This window comes from Neofelis nebulosa, chromosome 3 (assembly GCF_028018385.1).
Source record: "Neofelis nebulosa isolate mNeoNeb1 chromosome 3, mNeoNeb1.pri, whole genome shotgun sequence".
Lineage (NCBI taxonomy): Eukaryota > Metazoa > Chordata > Mammalia > Carnivora > Felidae > Neofelis > Neofelis nebulosa.
This window is the reverse complement of record NC_080784.1, coordinates 31,156,623-31,179,611: the sequence shown is the minus strand read 5'-3', so window position 1 is coordinate 31,179,611 and position 22,989 is coordinate 31,156,623. Positions and strand designations below refer to the sequence as shown.

At 35.9% G+C, this 22,989-nt stretch overlaps 1 protein-coding gene across 8 annotated transcripts in view; it reads right to left on the bottom strand.

Annotated features, from left to right (window-relative positions):
- NRG1 (neuregulin 1) overlaps window positions 1–22,989 on the bottom strand; it is a 224,826-nt gene that overhangs the window by 138,227 nt on the left and 63,610 nt on the right. For 5 of the 8 annotated variants that reach the window (XM_058720227.1, XM_058720225.1, XM_058720228.1 and 2 more), the window contains exons 4-5: window positions 17,627–17,677; window positions 15,247–15,297 (exon numbers count right to left, since the gene is read on the bottom strand). The exons of 2 other annotated variants lie outside the window; for them this stretch is intronic. In XM_058720227.1, coding sequence (XP_058576210.1) covers window positions 15,247–15,297; window positions 17,627–17,677 — 102 coding nt within the window. Of the gene's footprint in view, window positions 1–15,246; window positions 15,298–17,626; window positions 17,777–22,989 lie in introns of those variants that run through there. One more of the 8 variants, XM_058720233.1, reaches the window with a different exon arrangement.

Genomic DNA, 22,989 nt, shown 5'->3' with positions numbered 1-22,989 from the left:
TTATGAAAGTATTTCTTTCCGATAGTGTTTTGACTAATGATAAAAGAAGAATCCAGAGATCCATTCCAGAAATCACCATGCCTAAGCAAGAAGCCTTTGGATTATTGGACAATTAGAGACAGAAAAACTTAATCCATCTATTTCTACCCTCAGTATCTACCAAAACAAAACACCCATCAAAACATACTGGGCTATAGTAGTTATTTGATGATGGGTTGATTTTTAAAAAAGTTATTGGCTTGATTGTTTTAGTGGGTGGATTAAAACACATAAATTGAATAAAATATTAATATATTTTATTATTATCTTTTTGGGGAATTGAAGACTTATTTACCAGTCATGCCAATGCACAGTTTTAAAATAGGGTGGGCCAAATTTTCTGAACTAGTAAGGAAATGTTCTAATTACCCAGAAATCCTGACATTTCAAAATAGAAAAAAAATTGTACTAAAACCAAAGAGAAAAAATTATATTACATACATACAGATACAGATCTGACGATTTAGTTTAAAACTTGGTTGGTTGTAGAAACTAGGTTAATCAATAAGGAAGTTTAACATGATTCAAAGAAATAAATATTAAACACTTTGACTAATATTAGTTCTGATATCTCCCTAGGCTCTGCAAAATCACTGACATGGCAAAAGCTAAAGATGACCAAAGTAATTGTCACTATTAGTTATAAGTCATCATATTCATAAATACATGAGCCATTCAGACTTAAACTGATGGTAATTAAAGAAACCAACAATAAAATGAAGATTAACATCCTTTATCTACTTAGAAACATTTTCCCTTCTTTCAATTAATTCTCATGAGAATATACAAGGCTCTAGAGCAACCTGATTCTCATTCAATATCTAAATCAACTTGAATTTTTTCATCCATACGACATAATTTTAATGCTGAACAGTCATTCGTCATTCGGTGAATGTTCAATGATAGCATGTCCAACAAAGAAAAGGATACGTATGGGGGTGGAACTTTGTTATTCTACATTAACATTGTCTGAGGGTGCATTTTAAAGAACATTGCTAAACAAGTTTTGCTTTTAAAAATTGAAAACTAAAAATTTCTCTTTTTTAAATACTAATATCTCTGTTGCTCAAAGTAAAACATTAATTTTTAAGAACATCAGTTTATAAACACTTTGAAGTTCAAAGTATGATATATATTACTTACTTTGCAATTAACTCATCATCATAGCATTTTTCCTCCTTCATCCTAAATCCAGTGACATGTTATACTGTCAAGCTACCTGAAGGATTATATATTATCTTTAACCAATATCTCATTCTTGCTCGTAAGAGCAAGTGTGCGCACACCCAAAAAGTCAATGGATCCTGTGCAAAGTAAAAGAGGTTGTAAAAATAAGTAAATTAGATCTAATTATGGGCAATACAGTTTTAAAAGGTCCTAGGTGAACATTACCAGCACTTTCCATGTTGAATTAAGCATGCAGTTTAGTCAGCAAAGATATTATTTTTATATATCATGTTTATGTCTACTATAAATATCATAAGCATTCCATTAACATTAACCTAGTGAGTAATGCATATATGATGGCGTCAGGTTCTAATCAGTGATAATAACTGCCTACAACTATTTCCCCTACTGTTCATCTCCCCACTCTTTTACCCTGACTAACAAAGACATGCCTACCAAAGTCTAAGGGTTCATGTAGTTACAGGAAACCGGATGCATTATTTATAAGGATGCAGAGGCTAGAAAGTTCGGCTATGCCGCTTATCCTAGCAGTAGTAGGCTCAAAGCTATTGGCAATAGGAACCCTGCCAGTGCATTAGAAGATGAGACAGAGGGATCTCTGCCAAATAAAATAGCTAAGTAATAACAAATGTTAAAGAAGAGCCTTGGGGGTTGGAGGGAGTCCTGAGCTTATGGCTGAAGCACAATTCAGATCACCAAGCTTTTGCAGTCAATGCGGAAAGAAGAGTTGTAATTGCAATTAATTCTTTGTGTCTTATCTTTCTTGAGTGCTTGCTTTTTAATTACAGTTATACATTTTTTTAATGTTACTCAGCATCTGTGTACAAATGAGAAAATTACAACTGGTATAAAATAGGTATGGCACATACCTATCAGATTGCAAACTCAGGGGTAATTCATTGTGTGTACTATCCACGTTGTTTAGAAATCCAGCTCACTGTTTTAGTGATCCAGGACAAATTGGTATTTTCTCTCTCTGATTTCAAAGAAAAAGAAATCCAACCATGAAAAAGCCACCATTTCTTACTTTTCATGTGTTCAAAACTGATATATTGCCACAGACAGACACCTGTCATGGCTTTAAGTGATTTTGAGATAGTGCCATTCAAGTTTCATTTTCTGTTTAATCATCCTCAGTCACTTGGAATTTACACCACATTGCAACAAAAGGCCGCATGCTCTAAATGTTAATAGCAGCAGGAGATGAAAATGCCATCTTGCTTGGAAAAAAAACCCTAAAAACTGACAAAATAAGTCAATCTAAACACAAAAAAGAAAACCTACTATAAAGACTGTTAAAGTCAAATAACCTTCCATATCAATTTGAAATTTATACAAAAAGCTATGATTTTTATTCTGCATCTCAAAATTGATCTGAAAATTACCATCAAAATGAAGGCTGAGGTAGTTGAGGATACGTATCACCTATGTGTTTATTTATTTGTTTCTTATAATGCTAAGTTTCAGATATTTAATGGACACCCCTTTTTATCGACCATAAAGCACTCATCATTGTCTCTCCAACCCAATATGTGTGCGAGGTTTATGAATTCCTTCTAAATTATCCACGTACCAAACAAATATGATTTCTTATCTAAAACTTTTTGGTCTGAATGCTTTTTATCATAGTAAATGTGTACGTATATTTCTGTACTTTGCTCAGGAACCTTGATTCATAGAACTGATTTGGTCCAAGTAACTGGGTTAGAGGAAAACAACTATTTTCAAAAGTAGCTGCAATGATCACATGCCCTCACAAGAGGAGCCCTCTGAGGGTTTTTCTTTCTTCCTCTATAGTCACTACAGTCAGTGAGTGAAAAGAGCTCAGGATGTGGAGTCAGAGAGGCTGGAAAGCAACTTTGCTTCTGCCATTACTTTTTATCTAACCTTGACAAATACTGACTTGTTTGAGCCTCTTAGGTTTTTCATTATATAACTTGACTAATAAATATTTGTTCTCAAATGACAGAATCTGATGTGTGATAGGTGCTCACTAGAAGATATTATTACTACTTTAGTATCATTACTTTTAATGATAATAAACGAAAAATCAACCTTATTAATGCAATGGTGGCATGCCTTTATTCCCAAAGACTCTTCAGCACCACAGAGAGGAACAGCGACCAACCAGTTAATATGTAGATTTTCAGATAATTTATAATAATCCCATCTAAGGGGAAACAGATATTTATAAACCACCACGTAAATGAATACTTGTCATAAAATGAAGAAACTTCCCAGATACAGAAGTCAGAAAAATTGAAATAGAAGCATACAAAATGTTAAATACTTCTCAAAATGTTAAAAATTTTCTAATATTATTTCAGCCAATGTTATTTTTTTAAAACATAGATTTTAAAATATTTAAATATCTGGGGTGCCTGGGTGGCTCAGTCGGTTAAGCGTCTGACTTCGGCTCAGGTCATGGTCTTGCAGTTTGTGAGTTCGAGCCCCGCGTCAGGCTCTGTGCTGACAGCTCAGAGCCTGGGGCCTGCTCCGGATTCTGTGTCTCCCTCTCTCTCTGCCCCTCCTCCGCTCATTCTCTCTCTCTCTCTCTCTCTCTCTCTCTCTCTCTCTCTCTCTCTCAAAAATAAACATTAAGAAAATTCTTTTAAATATTTAAATATGTTTCATGATTTTTTAGGTGTCTTCCTATAATTACATATGCATGCAACTTTTAAAAAGTATAATAATCTAACTAAAAAAATCACCTCTGGGAAACAGTACAGTGATACGTTATGGGAATGGAAACACAAATAACCCCAAATCCCTTCCTTCCAGACCTTACATTACAGTTTGGGAACCGATGTGCACTTCGTGCCAATAACTAGTAGCAATCTTGTTGCTTGAAGCAAGAGCTATGAGACCATCACAAGAGTACCCCTGGGGGTGGGAAGACAATCTAACATCTTTGTATATCAATAAACTAATAAAGAGTATGCTTTCTCCCTTGACTGGACAAGGAATGAATATAAATATATATATAAACATATATATATTTACAATTTCAGATACAATTTAAATGAATGAATATATATATTCATATATATATAAATATGTATGAATATATATATATTTTACAGTTTCAGAGACAATTTAAATGAATGAATATAAACATATATATGAATATATATAAATATATATATATGAATATATATATATATATATATATATATATATATATATATATATATATTACAATTTCAGATACAATTTAAATAAAATATACCCAAGTCTGCACTACTGCTACAAAAGGAGGGAGGTGAGTTAAGACGTTTTGAAAATTATTGAGAGAGCAGAGCTGGTCCTATTCTTCATGAAGACCCTCTCCACTAGCAGCTTCTATTAGACTCACTCTTCATGCACTTTGTACATAAAAGGTCACAGCCAATGTTCTAGAAACTTAAAAAAAAAAAAACAAGCAGAAAGTTTTAGTCATACTTGTTTCTGTATGTATGCATGTAATGATGTTAGGTTTCATTTTTATTTTTTCACAAAGCTGAACAGTTTTAAATCTCAGTCCCCTTCACCTGCATTGTAAAAATGTTTTTAAAGGTTCCAACAAATCCCTTATGTGCCCTTGAGTCACCTATTTCCTTCCTAAAGCTTATCTTGCTTTCACACACAGTCTCATTTGCACATACATGGCAATTCTGTTGCCCCCATAATCTATTCATTCTAAAACATACCCAAGGATTCTTTGTATGGTTTATTTTTCTGCAGATAACTTGAGGATCAAGCCTGAACAAGATGCATTTCTGCTTTGGAGTATTAGGGATGTGAAAATAAGAAACTGCGATGAGGATAGCAGAGGGGAAAAAACTCTATCTGGATCAACTAAAGGGAAATGTACAAAATTTGTAAAAAACAAAAACAAACCTATTACGGCCACTTAAATAATTTTCCCTCAGATATGTGTGACGCTATTTCTCTTCATATTCCCTTACATCACATCTTATCATAAACATGTCCTGTGTGTCAAATTCTGCCGGGAACAGTTCATCAGTGGTGGATTGTTAGATTTTGCAACTTTTTAAAAGTAGTTGTAGCAAATTCTTTATTATATCTTTGTAGACTAAGAATTAAAATAACAATGATCTGTTTTCAAAGTTACATTATTTGTGAATGATGTGAATTTTTATAGGTTGATTAAATAGCTAGATCTCTATGTTAAAATTCATGACATTTATATAAAATATTATAAAATAAATTTAATATATTTCCTCTTACAGATTATGTTTTTGAATATATCTTAATTCTTACATGGGGAATCTACAGTTGAAAACTCAATCAGATGACACAGAAGCTTCTTGTCAATTAATCACTGCTTTCAATAAATGAACTTTAAGAAATAGAGGAATCATTATAAAGGAATATTTTGTTTTCAATACTTAATCATTTTAATTAATTTACTTTATTATTTTAATTTACTATACCTATCACTCAGTTACAATATAATTAGACACACATTTTCTAGCTTACTACTTCTGTCACCTTTAGGTCAATTCAATAAATGTTAAAAAATTAAAATAAAAAAAAAAGACAACTAATGAAAATAATATTGTTCAAGAAACTTCAACCTTTCCATATATATTTCCAGGTAACCTAGTCAAAAATATCTCTTTGAATATCTTTTAAGTCCATCTATGTATGATGGGCAAGTTTCTGAAAATCAACAGTAATTCAACTTACCATACTATGATTATGCTCATCTAAAATTTCCAGTTAAGTTTCTAAATCCCTTAAAAGTTCCCAAACTGCTTTCAAAACTACTTAGTGCAAAGTAATTTCTGATTCCTCTTAATCTTATTTGGCCTTTTACTTTTAATGGTAAATCATAGATTTTCATTGTCTTTTTAAATAGATAAATTTCAGAATTCTGATTCTTGTTAAAATTATTGAGCTCTAAACATGAAGCAGAAATAATTGGCTACTTAAAAAAGAGACAATAGTAAAAAAAAAAAAATCATTATCTAAATAATATTTCCTTTTAAGTCACATGCCATAGAATGGGTAAGTGTATTCTATCTTAAGCAATATTATTTAAAAAGCAACTTAATTTAAAAATCTATTTCCCATATTCTGCTTTGTATCATGAATACGTGTCATTACACATAATTAGCACAATTAACCACAATTAACCTTTCTATTTTACTGCAAACTACTTCAGCCCAAGGACTAATCTTGACTTCACCTCCCCAACCTTCTCCCCTTTCAAGAAATACACTTCACAGTTCCTAGCATCATGCTGGAGCCCTATGGGAAATAGATTACTAACCATTCACTTATTTTAATCAAAGAGAGAGAAACCCTCAGTGATCTAAGACTCAAATAGCAAAAACAGGGCCATCAAATTTTCATTTCACATTTACCACTCACTTGCTATTTGACCTTAGTTGTCACTTGGCCTATCCCAATCTATATTTTACAATTTTTGCTATTGAAATGAAGAAATTAATAGCCCAAAATTCCTTTTAAAAATTAAAAGGAATACGGAGGAAATTTCTTATCATGGCAAAAAAAAAAAAAAAGTCCTGCAATATTTAACACGGCCTATCTCTGTCTCTCTGTCTCCCCTGTGTGTGTGTGTGTGTGTGTGTGTGTGTGTCTCCCTCTCACCCTCTCTCCATCTCTCCTCATCCCATTTTTTAAAAAGCTTGATATTCGCTGAAGAAGAGACCATGGAATATCTGAGCAATGAACAAAACAATAGCTTAGATGTGATGAATAAGTTCAACCTAAACGCCAAATCTCTTAAGTAAGAGATAGTCATGGACTTGAATGGAGATGAGCGCAGCTGTAGACTCTAACCCACATTGGCCATATAATTGGTTTTTAAGATTTTGCTGACTTCTGGTAGACTGAGAGATGAAATGAAAAGTGCCATTCCAGCAGTTCTTTGACAATTAGTTGAACTATGAATACAAAGTTATTAAAAATTGAATTAAATCCTCAAGCACCTTGTATGGTAGATGCATTATAATAAGAGTAGGGCAGGGAAAAGGGGGATTTGCCTACAGATGAACTAGTGGAGACACTATTTCCTCCAGGTTTCAGTGGTGATGTCTATGAGGCTGATAAAGCTTCAGCAAATGTGATGTCACACTTCAACAAGACCTGCTGAGTTTTCTGTACAATATTAAATGGAACGGGCTAAGCATGTTTCTTTTCCTTTTCTTACCGTTAAAAAAGAAAGAAACTAACCAATATACAATTACTCTGGTGAAAGAAACTAGTAATTTTTCAAAAACTACTTAATCAGAGATTCCTTAATAAAAGAATCTGGATCAAATAGACTTTGACTTCTAACTCCAAAGTCAGAACATTTTACAGATTTCAAAAATGCTTCCTATGCATTCTAATGTGAAAACCGTAGCTCATTTTTTTTTACTCTTTTCTACCTTTTTCAGAAAAGCATACGTTTCTGGACTTAAAAAAAGAAGGCATTTTTAAGAATGATCATACAGTCAGCTCACAGGTTCTAATAAAGTCTTTCAAGATACTTCAATTGTCTTCAGTTTTCTAATTTTCTTTAAAAATCTGGTCTGCCCAATTAAACAATGTTCAGTAACATTTATTTTTAGATTTCCTTTAAAATTCTGAGATGTGTATCTCCTGACTCTTCTAAAGTTGTCTGCTTCTCAGCCATAGAGGACTGCACTGGTTTCGCCTGTCTAGCCCACCCTGCCCTTCCTTAGGTACACAACCTTCCTGCCCGTAATGAACCTACACCATGCGGTTCCCATGGGGCTGAGCCCATCTGCCTCACGAACCCAAACACACACAGCAGTGGACATCTGACCTGGCCCCCGCCGTGCCTGAGTCATTAATCTCCCTGGATACAGTAACCGTTTTAGGAGCAGGCACGTGACACAAGTAGAGCCAATCGCATTCTTCCTTAAATTTTGCTGTGTGGATGAGGAGTGGACTTTCTCTTCTTTTTAGATTATGCGCTAAGGGGTTACAGGCTTAGAGACACCAGCAGTTCTCTCCTTGTCAGGCAGACAAAACCCACTGAGAATGAAGCTACCATTTTGTAGAGAAGCAAAGCATAAAGGCTGAGAGAAGATTCTATTAATAGCAGTGGACCTCTGGATCAAAATGCACCAGTCATGTACTCCAACATACCCTCTTTATATTAAGCCCTCTGGGGTTAAATTTCTATAGCTTGTAATCAATAAACTCTTAAATCATGATCCATATTTCGTGTTTTGCTGCTGCTTTATCATGTTGTTCCCCATCCCTTCCTCTATCTTATTCCTCCCCCTACCCCAGGGAGACAGCTGTCTCCTAGAACACCCAGGGGCTAATTTAAAGGCTTCTATTCCCATCTTCCTATTTCTCAGATCCCTAGGTAACTTGAAAAAAAAAATAAAGAATTAAAAAAAACACCACATTTATTTAAACATTGCTAGCTCTGCTCTAGATGCTTTCTTGATATACAATTCTCTGTCTCCATTCTCTTCCCTCCACTTCACCATTGAAAAAATTAAAACTGGTGTGTGTATAATCCATTTCACTGCTCCATCCCTGATGATTAAAAACACTTAACTATAGTTTTACTACTCTGAAAACAGGGGGGAAAAGATGTCCTTCCCTTTTCCAGCTGATGTACAAAAAGACTTGACTAATTTTCTTAATGTTAACGAGACTATTTCAGTAAAAATCTCCCAAAAGAATAAAATACAAAGAAACAAGTCTGATAATTTTCTACTAATGAATTTCGGTACCATACAAATAATTTTCAGGATTTAAGATATCACATAGTAAATTAAATAGTAGTTAGCCTGGGATAAGGCAATGCAACTATCTGAAAAAAACTACTGTTGAGGAAGATATGCCTGTTTGATGAAGATCATACTCCTGTTAGCACAATGGCTCTAAGATTATTCCCATCTCTGTAAAATAGCATATTTGGAAATACACCACATCATTCTCAAAGTAACAAAGCTGAACAGCAAGTCACTGTAATAATTGTGGACCAACAGTCTTGCCTCCTTTTATAGTATTAAACCCTTGAATTGTATTGCCATTAACTAAGGGCTCACCTGTCCATTTTATTACCTTGTAGTTTGTGGGAAGTGTATTAATTCAATAAAAGCTGGCTTTGGGATAACTGGAACAAATGTTGATTATATTCCGGGAATCTTCAGAAAAACTACATCTTGATGCCTTTTTTTTTTTTTTTTTAAGAAGGCCCTCCCTCAAGCTGACTGTATGGATCCCATAAAACTTTGTATTAAAAGACCATAAGATTTGTTGGGGTGCCTGGGTAGCTTAACCGACTGGTTAAGCATCCTACTCTTGAACTCAGGCTCAGGTCATGATCTTGCGGTTCGTGAGTTCGAGCCTTGCATTGGGCTCTGAACTGACAGAGCTTGCTTGGGATTCTCTCTCTCTGCCCCTACCCATCCCCCCCCCAGCCCCCTGCTGTGCATGCTCTCTCTCTCTCTCTCTCTCAAATAAATAAACTTAAAAAAAAAAAGACCATAGGATTTGCAATCAGAAGATTCAGTTTTAAATTTCTGCTATACCATCTACTTAGTTTTTGAATTTGGACATGTCAGAACGTCTGAGCCTCAACCCCTCAACTGACAAATGGGACGAAATCTAGGTCACAGAGTTCTTGTGTGAATAAATGACTCAACATATAAAAATATGCCTTATAAAATATACAGTATGATGCAAATATCAGTTACTTATATACACACAGCACATACACATATATGGTTTATTCCATGGTTCCAAAGAAAATTCTGTAAAAGTTTAATTTCAACTGAATACACAAGGTTAATTATAGTTTCGTTGTAAGCTTGATCAAAAGTTTTGAGATGATCTCACCCAGTAGTGGAATGTAATGAGAGACAATGAATGACTTTAGAAAGGTCAAAGGCAGGACTGAAGAATGATAGGACAGTTGTAGGCGGTACGTTAAGAAAAACAGTAAGACACATTCACTCACAAAATGAATGAACTGAACACGAAGGCAGTAACTTGCCCGAGCATAGGAATGGCTGTGATATATACACGCCGGTGCTCTTGGTCAAGACACTGTACTGCCCCAAAAATCTGTAAGTGCCTAGGCAATTAGAAAGATGGAAGTAATACCAGAGGGGCAATTTCCTTTTTAAATTATTCTCTTATTGCTATATGGTGCATGGGAATTTGTTTGTCATTCTCCACAACAGAGCCACCACACCCTTGAAAATGTCATGTTTCTAGAAACCTGGAAACACAATTTGCATTCACTTGGAAGTAGCTCTCCGACGGTGACAGGACAGATTTCATATTTGCCACCAATAAAGATCTGAAATTGAAATGCCATTTTTCCAGCTGAGAATCATTTAGCAAAGGTTCAGGCAGTTTCCTCCACCATTAAAGCAGGTAAGTCAGTTCCAGCTGAGGATGGAATGTAAATCTCACCAATGGACCATGGACTTGGCCCAATCTGATCAATACATATCACTGCCCCCAAGTGAAAATGCTGTATCTCATTATAACAAAAATGTCCTGCGGACAAAAGAGATTTTCCCCTTCAGTGAGCTCTTTTAGGTGCCAAATTAAAGACTGAATTCTTCATTTCATTCAGAGATTTCAAAGAGGACTTCCTGGATAAGTTCCTTTGAAATGCAGGCTTAGCTGAGAATATATCATATTTTGAAAAGACACAGTGATTTCCGAGCATAGAACTTCCAGCATCATCATTTAGAATGCAAATAATTAGCTCCTTTCCTCCTCCAAAAATAAAGATATTATCCTACATTGTTCAAATAAGACGTAAGGCTGCCTCTAATTACCATTCTCTTTTTAGAGCCACATCGCTTTTCCAGGTATAGTTCTCTCTCACAGAGAGGGGAGACCACCTAAAAGCAAAGATGTGCTAAATGATTCACATTAATTTTCCCACATCAGGCTTCCAATTTAGATTTGAGACCAACAAGATTATACGGACCTTGAAACTGAGTCTCGGGGAGGTTAACAACTCGCCTAAGATTACCCAGTAATTGCAGCACTCATATTTAGACTTACAAGCACGTGTCCACCCAAGATGTGTGTTCTTTCCATTTCGCCTCACTGCCTGCCATGCTTTGATGGGTGACATACAGATCGTAGGGGCTCAGCTGGTCCCAGGCCATACATTTACCTTATTAGGCTACCACCCATACTCCCAATCCACTTCGTGTCAAAGATAACTTTGCAGTCCATTCATAGAATCGCATTCCTTTTAATATTAAAGGCTTTTTCTTTGAGGCAACAAAATCTCATGTATCATAGCAGACTAGTGTATTGCCTGGGTTTGAATTCTGCTTGTATGACTTCAGACAAGATAGATCAGTATCATCATCTGAAAACTGGATTAAGGTTTTGTGAGAATCATGAGTTATCATCCATACAAATCACCCAGGACAGTGCCTGGTATACAGAAAGTCTTCAGTAGATTTATGCTATTATTATTACTTGAAACACTTACTACTATTTAAGACTGTTTTCCAGAAACTTATCTTTATTTTTATCTAATTACTATTCATCAGACTTCTCATTTTTGTTTCCCTCATTTATATATTAAATTGGAATGGATGGTTCTTAATTCAGTAAAGTGATTGGTATAACAATTGCACTTTTTTTTTTACAGCATTCAATAAAATTGTAGGCAACATAGGGTCATGGGCAGCTGGCACTTCAGAAAAAAATAATTCAGGTTTGTTCTAAGCAGTCCTTTTACTTTCGTGCTGATCCTACGTAAAGGAGGAACAAGAGCGTCCTACTAACTATTTTGTTCACATTTTTCTCCTTACACAATATCACGTAAGTGTATGTAATAGGACGCTTGTTTAGCAAATAATATGTTTCAAGTCACAGATGCCTCATTTACCAAAAAAAAGTAAATAAAGGAAAATGATGTTAATCTTTACCAGGAGATCACTGTAAGACACTTCTTGAAAACTTTATAAATTAGTAACTCTAAAAATAGTGAATACACAATGCAAATTTCAATCCCAATTTCAAAAAAGAAATAGTTAAAATTTTCCTTACAAAGGGTAGGCTTTGTAACTTTGATATTTCACCAGTAATTATGAATTGCTAGGAATAATAAATACACAGGGGGAATAAATGATAAGGTGTTTGTAAATGAAAAATAAATTCTTTTAAACCTCCAGTCAAGAACAACTGCTTTATTGTCACGATGATCAAAAAATATTTAAAAATTTAAGATTTAAAAAAATATGTGAAAATATTTCTGATCAGTATTTACTAACTAGCATGAGAAAAATGCTTATTATACATTAAGTAGATAGAGGAAGGGTGGATAAATAGAAAGTCAGAATGAAAAACACTGATTAGAGGAATATATATATTAAAATATTAGCAATAGTATTTCAGATAGGTAAGTGGGCAATTCTTATTTTCTTTTTCTTGTTTTTTCTATTCCAATAGGAGTTTGAGACGTCAAAAGCAGAACTTTGAGGGCAGGCATGGTCAGGGAAGGCTTTGGAGAAAAGCAAGAAGTCAGCAGAAAGGACAGAGAGTTCTGAGCAGGGCCAAGGATGTAAACTGACACTGCTGAACCGTCCCAAGATTTACTCAGCAGTGACACACTCTCATCAACAGGACTGGCAGTAAGGGGATGTTTCCCCACAGAGGTGTGCACATTTGTACCTGAAGAATGAACAAGAAACAGGGCTGCCTGACCCCAAAAGCACACCAGGTCATCGTAACACATAACAGGCTGAATCCATCCTCTTCAGAAAGGCTTTTTAAAGTGTACATAGAAACACAAGTGCCAATAGTTCAAAGAACGTAGCCCCACAAAGACATGATTACATCCCAATTGCGTAGTTCAGTTTTCACATCCGGGGATTTACTGGTGTCTCCTTTCTGGGTGAAACGAAGTGAAAAGAAACCTATTCTTCAGGGCTGATTATTCCCGACCCATGTGAACTTTCCCAAGGACTTCGACTCACAGATATCGTTTGGATGTTTACGTCCCGCTTATTGCCGTTACTGCTTCCTCAAGTTTCCCCTTCAGCCTTTACTAGATGGAGCTATGCTGACGTCACAGCCTTCTGCAATGCAGGGTTCTATGGGTGCTGCCCATAGGTGAGTTGATGATGCCTCACACTGCTCTCACCGTTCTAACCAAGAATAGACTTAGGATCCTGCCACTATTGGTTGTATTTTCAAATTATGGAGCATATTTTCATGAGATTAACAAAAATGTGGGCATTAATCAATCCCACAGCATTTACTGAGAGTCTAGCATGAACGGGGAAGGAGGGATGCATGAAAATGGCACACTGATATATTTTAACATGATATCAAAACACAAAGCCTTCTTTCTTCGTCAAAATCCTTTACCAAACAACAGGAACTAACTCTGCTGAGAGTTGGAGATCAGAGTCAGATTTCAAAATTATTTCTCTCTCAACAGTATTGCAATGAATACAATATGAACCGAGAGATTCATTTCAGTTCCCTAAAGCTCTGGAAAATCCAAAGAAGTATTTCTTCTATTCCAAGACTGCTCGGATATGCTTAAGGATAGCATCCATCGCCCTGTTAATGATAGCATGAGGGTTCCAATTACAAGAGTTTCAATAACTTTATTCAATGAATCATGCAAGGGAGAAACTGTTCCCAGACAAAATGCCAAAAGGAAAAATCCAGTATTTGCCCTTGTATAATAAGCACTCAAAAATCTAAAACAAAGCTCCACATGATGCCTTAATGCTAGTCAGCTAAAATCTATATAATTATACTAATCTTTTTATAAGTAGAATTAAATAACAAATATCCCAAATTCCCCAGAAGGGATTATCATTTCAGACTATGTAATGAGTATCGTTAGAATACAGAAGAAGCCAATTTAAGTCCTCTCTAGCATTTTATTTCCTGTTTGATCTCCCTAGATTGCTGCTATCAATCTAGTTAAATGATGCTTTATCTAGCTAAAATATAGTCAAAACATCATACTTCTTGCAATAAAAGATACGTTTACATCATATCATTACAGTTCTGGTACCATCAGCCCAAAGGGAAAGGCTTTAGGTTCAAACTGGATTTATTTCAACAGCCTGAGAAAACAACTAAAGTTGCCAAATGTACAGACCTTCTTGCAAGTGGTCCCTACCATGCTGACAGCCAAAGGAAATTGTTCCTTAAACACACCCTCTGGGCTGGAATGGAATGATTGGGGACATCTATTTATTGAAGAGCTTATCAACCTGAGAAATAGCTTTAAATAAAGAGCTAAAATATGGGAGAGAAAGACTGTAATTATAGGCTTTATTTTCAAGGTCTGATAAATTCCCCCGTTGGATATCAAAACTTAATTCTATGCCATTCACAATTCGTAAGTATCAAAACTATTTTTACTAGTCCTTGCTAATTTCTTAAGTTCCCCTGACATGGCACAAAGCACCAATCAATCTAACCATTGTAGAACTCCATAAGCACAAAGCACATTTCACATTAAACAGATGAAAACCAATCTGAGATCTTGCCTGGGGACTTGCTTCCAAGCATTCTCATAATTAGTCACTTACTATCAAATTTGAATTAAGGGCATCTATATATAGTTTCCTCACTCTGTCACAGCAGACTTTATATGAGAACTGGGGAGCTTTAGAATAGGCCCCAAACAGCTGGGTATCAGGCCTCAGGCAATTGCTCAAGGCATCAAGACACATTAAAAACCACCAACGATGTTCTCTGTTGCTCACCTAGAACCAGGCCTCAGAGGCTCTGTAGTCATTTTTCAACATTCAAAGAGACTGCATTATAAAACTACCACATATGTCGTGTCTTCTCATATCCATATGTGCCTTAGGGAGAGGGGATATCTAGTCCACCCTAAGCATAGCAAGGGGCCATTCCCTTCCAAACAACAAATACCATCCTGCTCCCGAACTTGATGAACTGTTCCTCAGTAAGGGCAGAGGATACACAGGAACACGATCTTCAGAAGCAGGTACTGTCTTGGGTTAAAAACTAATGAATGGAATATTTAAATATACTTACATGAAGAAGTATTTGCTCCTTCTGTTGATACTGATATTCTAATGGGAGACTCTATAAAACAAAGAAGTGAAATGAGGCTTTATTGAGTCATGCTGCTTGCATTCTTAAATCAGAACTTTGCCAGGCTTAAAGATCGTCTAGAAAAAGAGGACTAGAAAACAGTGCAACAGAGAAGCTGAAGCGTTTCAAAGCCAGAGGAAGATATATACAACATTCAAAGACCAACAGAGGACCACAGGGTCCAAAGACTCTTTTGAAAGGGAAGAAAATGGGAGTCAATCCCCCTGTGAGGATACCCCACATACCAACTGGTGTATGAACTTCCTAGAAACATCACTCTGAACAGATCCCTAGTACAAGTGAGATGGGATCCCTAGCACAAGTGAGATACCTTGTCTCAAGTGTGGCTCTGATTTTAAGAAATATGAAATCAAAGAGAACAATTCCCATATTCAGAAAGAATGAAAGTCAAGTTTCATGCACAGAGGGGGGAAAAAGGGAAAGTATTCTCAGGCAACATGGTCTGCATAAACATCCTGATCAAATATGGTGCTAAATAAAGTCCATGCAAGATCCACTAGAGCAATTACGTTAGGATTAAACAACACATGCTGAAGAAATTCATAATATACAATCATTGGAGATGTATGGTAGCAAGAGTCTCTTAGGTACCAAGCATAAGGGAAGGAAAACTGGTATTTAAATACAGACAGAGCATAAAACACAACTCATGCAGGAAAAAAGCATGGGACCTAAGGGTTTTTATTAGTCAGAAAGAAGAACAACTTAGTATCAAAGAGGGATTGAAATTCAGCAGCCAGAAAGTCATAAAGATTTAAGTCATATATCAGAAAATAAGAGTTACAGTCACTGCAAATTCCCAAGACAAGCACCACATAAACTGAAAAGCCCAGCTTCCTAACGGCATCTACCGGAGTCAGACAGCGAAGTCCCTTCCAGCAAAGAAATGCCTGAATGGAAGGGGAAGAAAATTCAGATAACTTAACAACTTTTCTCTTTTTGTTGCTCTTTTTACCTCTCTGTTTCCTCCTCTCTCTCTCCATGCCTTCCTCCCTCTCACTTTCTCTCTCTTTCTTTCTATTACTCAGAAAAGTACAACCTTCTTAGACTCCAGGATCATCCTACCCTACAACACACATACGTACATCTTTATGAACAACACATAAATATGCCCTAAACATGGACAAAGCAGTCTAGGATAGAGAGAAATTTAGCTCTAATGATCCTGAACAATGGCTTGAAGGGGAGAGGAGGAACTGGTGAAGGTAAGTTAGAAAAAAAAAAAAAGGCTGTGTTCGATGATATGGCCTCCTAGAGTTTCAACAAGGTACAGGCCATAATGCAGGGAATCAATGACGCCAAAACATTAAACATGGGGTAATGAGAACGAATACTGAGCTGAAAGGGTCTGCTCTCCTACTTACAGAGATATAGGACTTAACATTTCTAATGCTTCAATTTTCTCAACTGTACAAAGAAGAAAAATAATGTCTCGTTTCACACATCTGTTGTGATTACCAAATGAGATGCAAAAATCTTTGTAACCTGTGAGGTATCATGCCAACATGTTATCGTTATACCTCTGAAGTGAGTTTTGAATCTAGGTCTCTAAAAACTTGCTTCTACTTAAATGTGAATTTTTAAATGTTCCAAGGTCCTGTTAACTATAGAATAATGGGGGATGAGGAAAATAAAAACGGAAAAAAAAATTAAATCCACAGCAGATTAAATTCACAGCTAGTGGAAAAAATCAATGAATTATGAGTATACATGCATTAGTACAGTAGTAGAATTGGGTTATAAGTAACTAATGTCTGCTCAGACTCTAACTGCTACCAGCAAATATTACAGGCAAGTAAGAAACAAACAAAAACAAACAAACAAAAAAAAAGCAAAACATCTGAAAAACTCAGGCTTATAACAGTGTTTTCTGTAAGTTCAGTGACCCACAACTGATCATTAGGAGCCCAGAGGTCAGAGATTAGACAGAGACACATTCTTCAGGATTGAACTGTGATGGATGAAAGAGAACAGAGGCAGCTAAGAGAAGCACCTATAAAGATTATATAAACTGAATGTATAACCCAGATGCCTTCTTTAGTGCTCTAACATCACTAAGTTGTATCTAAACATTTCTTTTTCCCATGCATGCCTTTCAGGCCCAACTTCAGGAATACAGCAGAAACTGTACTCCTTTAGTAAAATCCAAAGTGGCAAAATGAACTGGAGAAAATACTGGAGCAGAAAGCAAGAACAGTTGCAATTTGGATGCAGACAGGGTTCTGATTAGTAGAAGACACAGCCAGCAGTTATGTCTGTCGTTCTGGTTAGTAAAATTTGGGGAGCTTATTTTCCTTACCTGAAGACACATATGCTCTTTCAGTTGAGGCTGGCATGCCAGTGATGATCTCTGCAAAAAGAAAAGGTGATAGGATATTATGATGTATAATCAGGAGGCCGGGAGCCACTTCCACAGCCTGCCTTCAAACCAAAAGAGTGTAAAGGAAGAAAGTATTGCAAGAGGGTGATGAAAACCCAGGCTCTATCCGCCCTGAAAGTGAGAAACGCAAAAAAAAAGAAAAAGAAAAAAAAAAAAAAAAAAAAAGACTGTCCAGAGAAGTAGTTCTTCTTTCTTGGGCAAAGAGCACGAGATGAGCCGTGCTAGAGTACGTAAGAATTCTCTGCCCCCACCCGTCTGTGATGGAGACTATAAGGCAAGGAGCCTCCTTCTCAGAAAGGAAGATAGATAGCAGAAGTAAAAAACAAACAAACAAGATGTAGAATCAAAGCTGTGGTCAGAAGTTTTAAGTTATGAATCTTTGGAGAATTACATTTTTGTTCAAAAACAAAAGCAAGCGATATTTCTAGTTGGGATTGGTGAAAGTCATCAAGTTCCAGCATCAAACTCTACAGAAAATTGCCAATGGTAATCAAGAGGGGCGCCTTATCGGAGAGACTTAGAGCTACTCTGGGCAGGGCACAGAGGAAGTAGGCAGCTCTCAGCCCAAGGGAATGAAGAAGAAACTGTATCCTTCTGGACACACCATTATCATGGGAATCATGAGAGTGTTCAAACTTTGACATGCTTTCAGTTGACTGCCTTTATAATGGAACAAAGGACGATTACATTGTCTAACCAATTCTGTCCTCTTTCTGTCCTTCTGAAAAGGGTTTTAGTTGTCAAGATCTAGTATATTCAGTAAGGCATGGAAAGATGTAGTGATGCAGTAATGAGTACCGTTCAACCTTCACTGTTTGTTTAATTCTTGTTAAATGACTTAATGACCTTTCACTATTTACTATTTACTAACCAGGACAAACAGGCAAGTTGAATCTGTTGCGATATATATACATCACAAAAGTTACTAGTAGCTACTAAAATCCTAAAGTCATATATGTTATCATTTTAGATTCGAATCTATTAATCATGGAGTTAGAAATGTTCCTGATCAATGTGATCATCTTTAAATATAAATATGGCCATTTAGAATTTCCATGGTGGGACTAGTCCAGGAGGCAAGAGGAATTAATTTTAAGTGGCAATATTTCTTCAACTTCAGAGGCTTCTATAGGGATAAAACGTTTTTGTGGAATGAGAAGGGAAAGAAATTTCATGTGAGATTCAGCAGGGATGTTTAAGAATAAGCACTGGGTGAAATATGAACATATAAAGATCAGAAATATGGCTCTGATGAGACCAAAAGTGTCTTTCTCATGAAAATAAGTTTGGATGGTCCTCTCTAATCAAACATTAGGACAGACCATTCAAGGTGTGAGATTATTATCAAGCTGCCAAAGTAGCCTACGTTGCCTCTTCTGCCCACGAAAAATGGGATCAAGAGAAAGGAATCAGAATGTGAGGGTGTATGATATCCTTTGGACTTTTTCAAGCAGCAGGAATTAAAGAGGATATTCTGTGTTGGTAATATGGCCATATCTGTATATAACATGGCCACAACTAACTTTCTTGATGTAGGCTGCAGAAAATGAAATTATTCTTCTTTGGGGAAAATCGAATCTGAGAGGAACATTTTAATCCAAGATTCACAACATTTATCTTTCTCTACAAATACATAGAATAAGATCCATGTTTCCAAGCAAGTGCCCATGTTAGGAGAGATGTTTCCTTATTCTGTCCTTTGGGACCCATCAATGACACAACAACCAGATTAAAGTAGTAAGCTCAGGGTCACAAGAATTGGGCAGAAATCCCAAACCCAGCATGAATATCAAGACTCTTCAAATTTATTTTTGACAAACCAAGTAGTTGTCCACTATGACCTTCCAAGAAAAAAAAAAGTACTTTTCTAGCTCCAGCATGAAAGATCTCAGATTAGAGGAAAGGTTAACCATAACATTTCCTTTTTAATTGAATGTTACATAAAAATACCTGAACAGGAGGTTACCACAATAATCTATCTACACAGAGACAACTTAAAATAACCTCACTTTCTAAAAATAATAATAACAATAATAATCTCCCTTCCTAAAATTAGATATTTACCCTGGAGACCTTAAAAATATCTTTTTTTTTTAAATTTTTTTTTCAACGTTTTTTATTTATTTTTGGGACAGAGAGAGACAGAGCATGAACGGGGGAGGGGCAGAGAGAGAGGGAGACACAGAATCGGAAACAGGCTCCAGGCTCCGAGCCATCAGCCCAGAGCCTGACGCGGGGCTCGAACTCACGGACCGCGAGATCGTGACCTGGCTGAAGTTGGATGCTTAACCGACTGCGCCACCCAGGTGCCCCTTAAAAATATCTTTAATGATTATGGTTCCAAATAAAAACCTTCCGAATTATCTTGGGGGAAACGCAAGTTAGGAAGTTGTATACTTCCACACTAAAAGAGTCTTGCTAATAAGAAAAATTAATCTTTTTAATTAAAACCACTCAGCAAGCATTTTTATGCATGTTTCAGGTAGAATAAATAGATTTACAAAACAATCTTTTGTTATAAGTGATTGAAAATAATTGTTACAACTACAAATTTTAAAACCTTTAAGTCCTGCGATCTTCCTGATATTTACTTAAGCAAAATATTTTTCCTACAGTAATTTGGTATATTAAGTTTGTTAATTTATAAAGGACATCCCCTTCATTAGTGCAAATTAATGAGGATTTAGAATTATCAGGAACTGAACACAGCTGAGCAACTTAGGCTGTGTAGGCAAGTAAACATAAGGAACATTAGTGTATTTGTAATGTTTGAATGCTTTTTGAATAAATCAGATCTGGTCTCAAGAAAACGTTGCAGCATTTGAAAAATGACACCTTCTGGAAAGTAATTTTTCTAATTATTACATATTCATGACTTGTTTGAGGTTTCACCATAAGCACAATATACTGCATATAACTATTTAGCAAAATACACATGTACATATATACAAACATATGTATGATATACCTGTATGTATTTAAATATCCATTTCTGTGACTCTTTGTTATTCTAAAACTACAGGTTCTTACTGTGTGCACAAAACATATGATGAAGTCATCTTTTTACAGATTGACAATGGGCCCACTTATTGGCACTAGTGAAGATGACTTCAGGAACATCCTCAAGTGTCTGCATTCCTGCTCGTAATGAGAGCTTCCTCTTAAGAGGAATAAATGCTGGAGAGACACAATGGATACTATGCATTGGAAAGATCTCTCCATTCCACCCATGATGTTCTTCCTTATTAGTCTTCATGGAAATACAATATGATACAACATACATGGGGACTGCTTTACAAATTACAAAACATTTTATATTATTGTCAGTGTAACTACAGCTCATTTACCAATATCACAGCATTTTCAACACCACCATCAATTTGGGAGAGGGGGAAGCTAAGCCTATTACCCACACGAGCCAATTTTTTAAAGGATCCATTGATGTACTAGTCAAATTTTGTGGGCATAATATTTTTCGTTCATCTCAGAGGAAACAGCAAATTTATTGCTATGAGCCCAATGTTGCTATGGGATCTTGAATCTCACTCAAATAATTTTTCTCCTGATTAAAAAAAGAAAATCTAGTAGAGGATATGATTGATTAGTATGTATATTCTCTTGTATTAACCTTTTAAAGACTGCAGTACTTAATTAATTTGAAAACCAGTTAGGTCTATTACTCTCTTCCCTAATCTGATGCCCAGGAGTTTTCATGGAGCTCCTCAGCTAAGAATTAATTGTGAAATTAAGGTTTCCTATATAAAGACTAAGCAAAATGAAATGCAAATAAAAATGAACATACAGTGTATAATCTGTATAGGCATAGTATATGTGGCCTTGTAAGCTGCCATATTTGAATTAATGAAAGGAATCTACCCTAACGCATCATGTAATGATGGCTGCCTATGGCATCCTTTTTTTTTTTTTGAGAGAAAGAGAGAGCACACACAAATGAGCAAGCGAGAGGGGCAGTGAGAGAGAGACAGAGAGAGAGAATCTTAAGCAAGCTCCACGCTCAGCATGGAGCCAGATGTGGGGCTGGATTCCACAACTGTGAGATCACAACCTGAGCCGAAATCAAGAGTCAGACTCTCAAATGACTGAGCCACCCAGGCGCCCTGTGACATTCTTTTTTACAAGAAAGCTCAATGGACTTATTACACTCACAAAATCCAAAAATTAATGAGCAGATTGCATAGGTGTGTGTCTGTCTACAGTATGGCAAATTCTTTTTTCCAAATAAGATAGGACTGAAAAGACAATGGAAAAAGGCAGACAACATAAATTTCTAAAACGTAGCTTAACAAAATGATTGGCTACATATATATTCTTTTCTAAATGCTTGAAAATAGTGAAAATATGGTCATTATTTCACTCAAGCTTATAACAATTCGAGGAGAATTTCTTGGGTTTTTGTTGTCATTTCATAGTTGTTAATCTAAGCAAATATAAACAATGACTTTCACTGCAGAAAGTTCATAATATTGGATGGAAGACTTTAATGGTCTAAGCCAATTTTTTTTCCTGATAGTTTATAAAGCTGTGTTAATGGAATTTAAAGTAGTATCAGATATCAAGGTCATCCTGCTATATTTTTCACTTTTTTTTTCTGGGGAGAAAAGAAAACAATGTCTCAGGCAGATCTCCCCCAAACCTCTGCCATCTCCTCTAGAATCTCGTGCCAAAATACATTCTGAACATCTCAGTGTCAAGAAGGTACCCATGTGGGAATTTCAGTAAATCACAAGGAATCTGTTGCATAGGATGAGATTAGGATAATTAGTTCACAGCAGCAAACCAGGATCTTTCAGCAAGACAACCTGTGTAGAAATTACCAGACCATAGTTATGTACTGAAGTACTTAAATACGGGAGAGATGAGTGAGACAACACAAAATCAACAAAATTACCAGTATTTTATAGAAAACATAAATTAAAATCTCAAGGGGAGTTCAATATGATATTTTGACAACATGCTCTTATTTTTTAAACTTTTTTTCTAGGGCCCCAAAGGAAAATGAAATTCTTGAGAATTCCACTCTCTCAGCCCAAGTCAACATAAATACATTTAGGAAGAGATGGTTTAGCCAGGTGGCAGTTTACAACCATAGTAGAGTGCTCTTTTTCTCTCTGAAAGAGTGTTTATGTGCAATGTTTGCCCAGATTTCAAAGGACACAGGGATGTGACAACATAAAGGTTACGTATCTGAGTCCCAGGGAGCTCCCAACCTGAGCTGAGACTTCTTTGATAACCAGAATTGGTCTGAATATAGCAAATTTAGA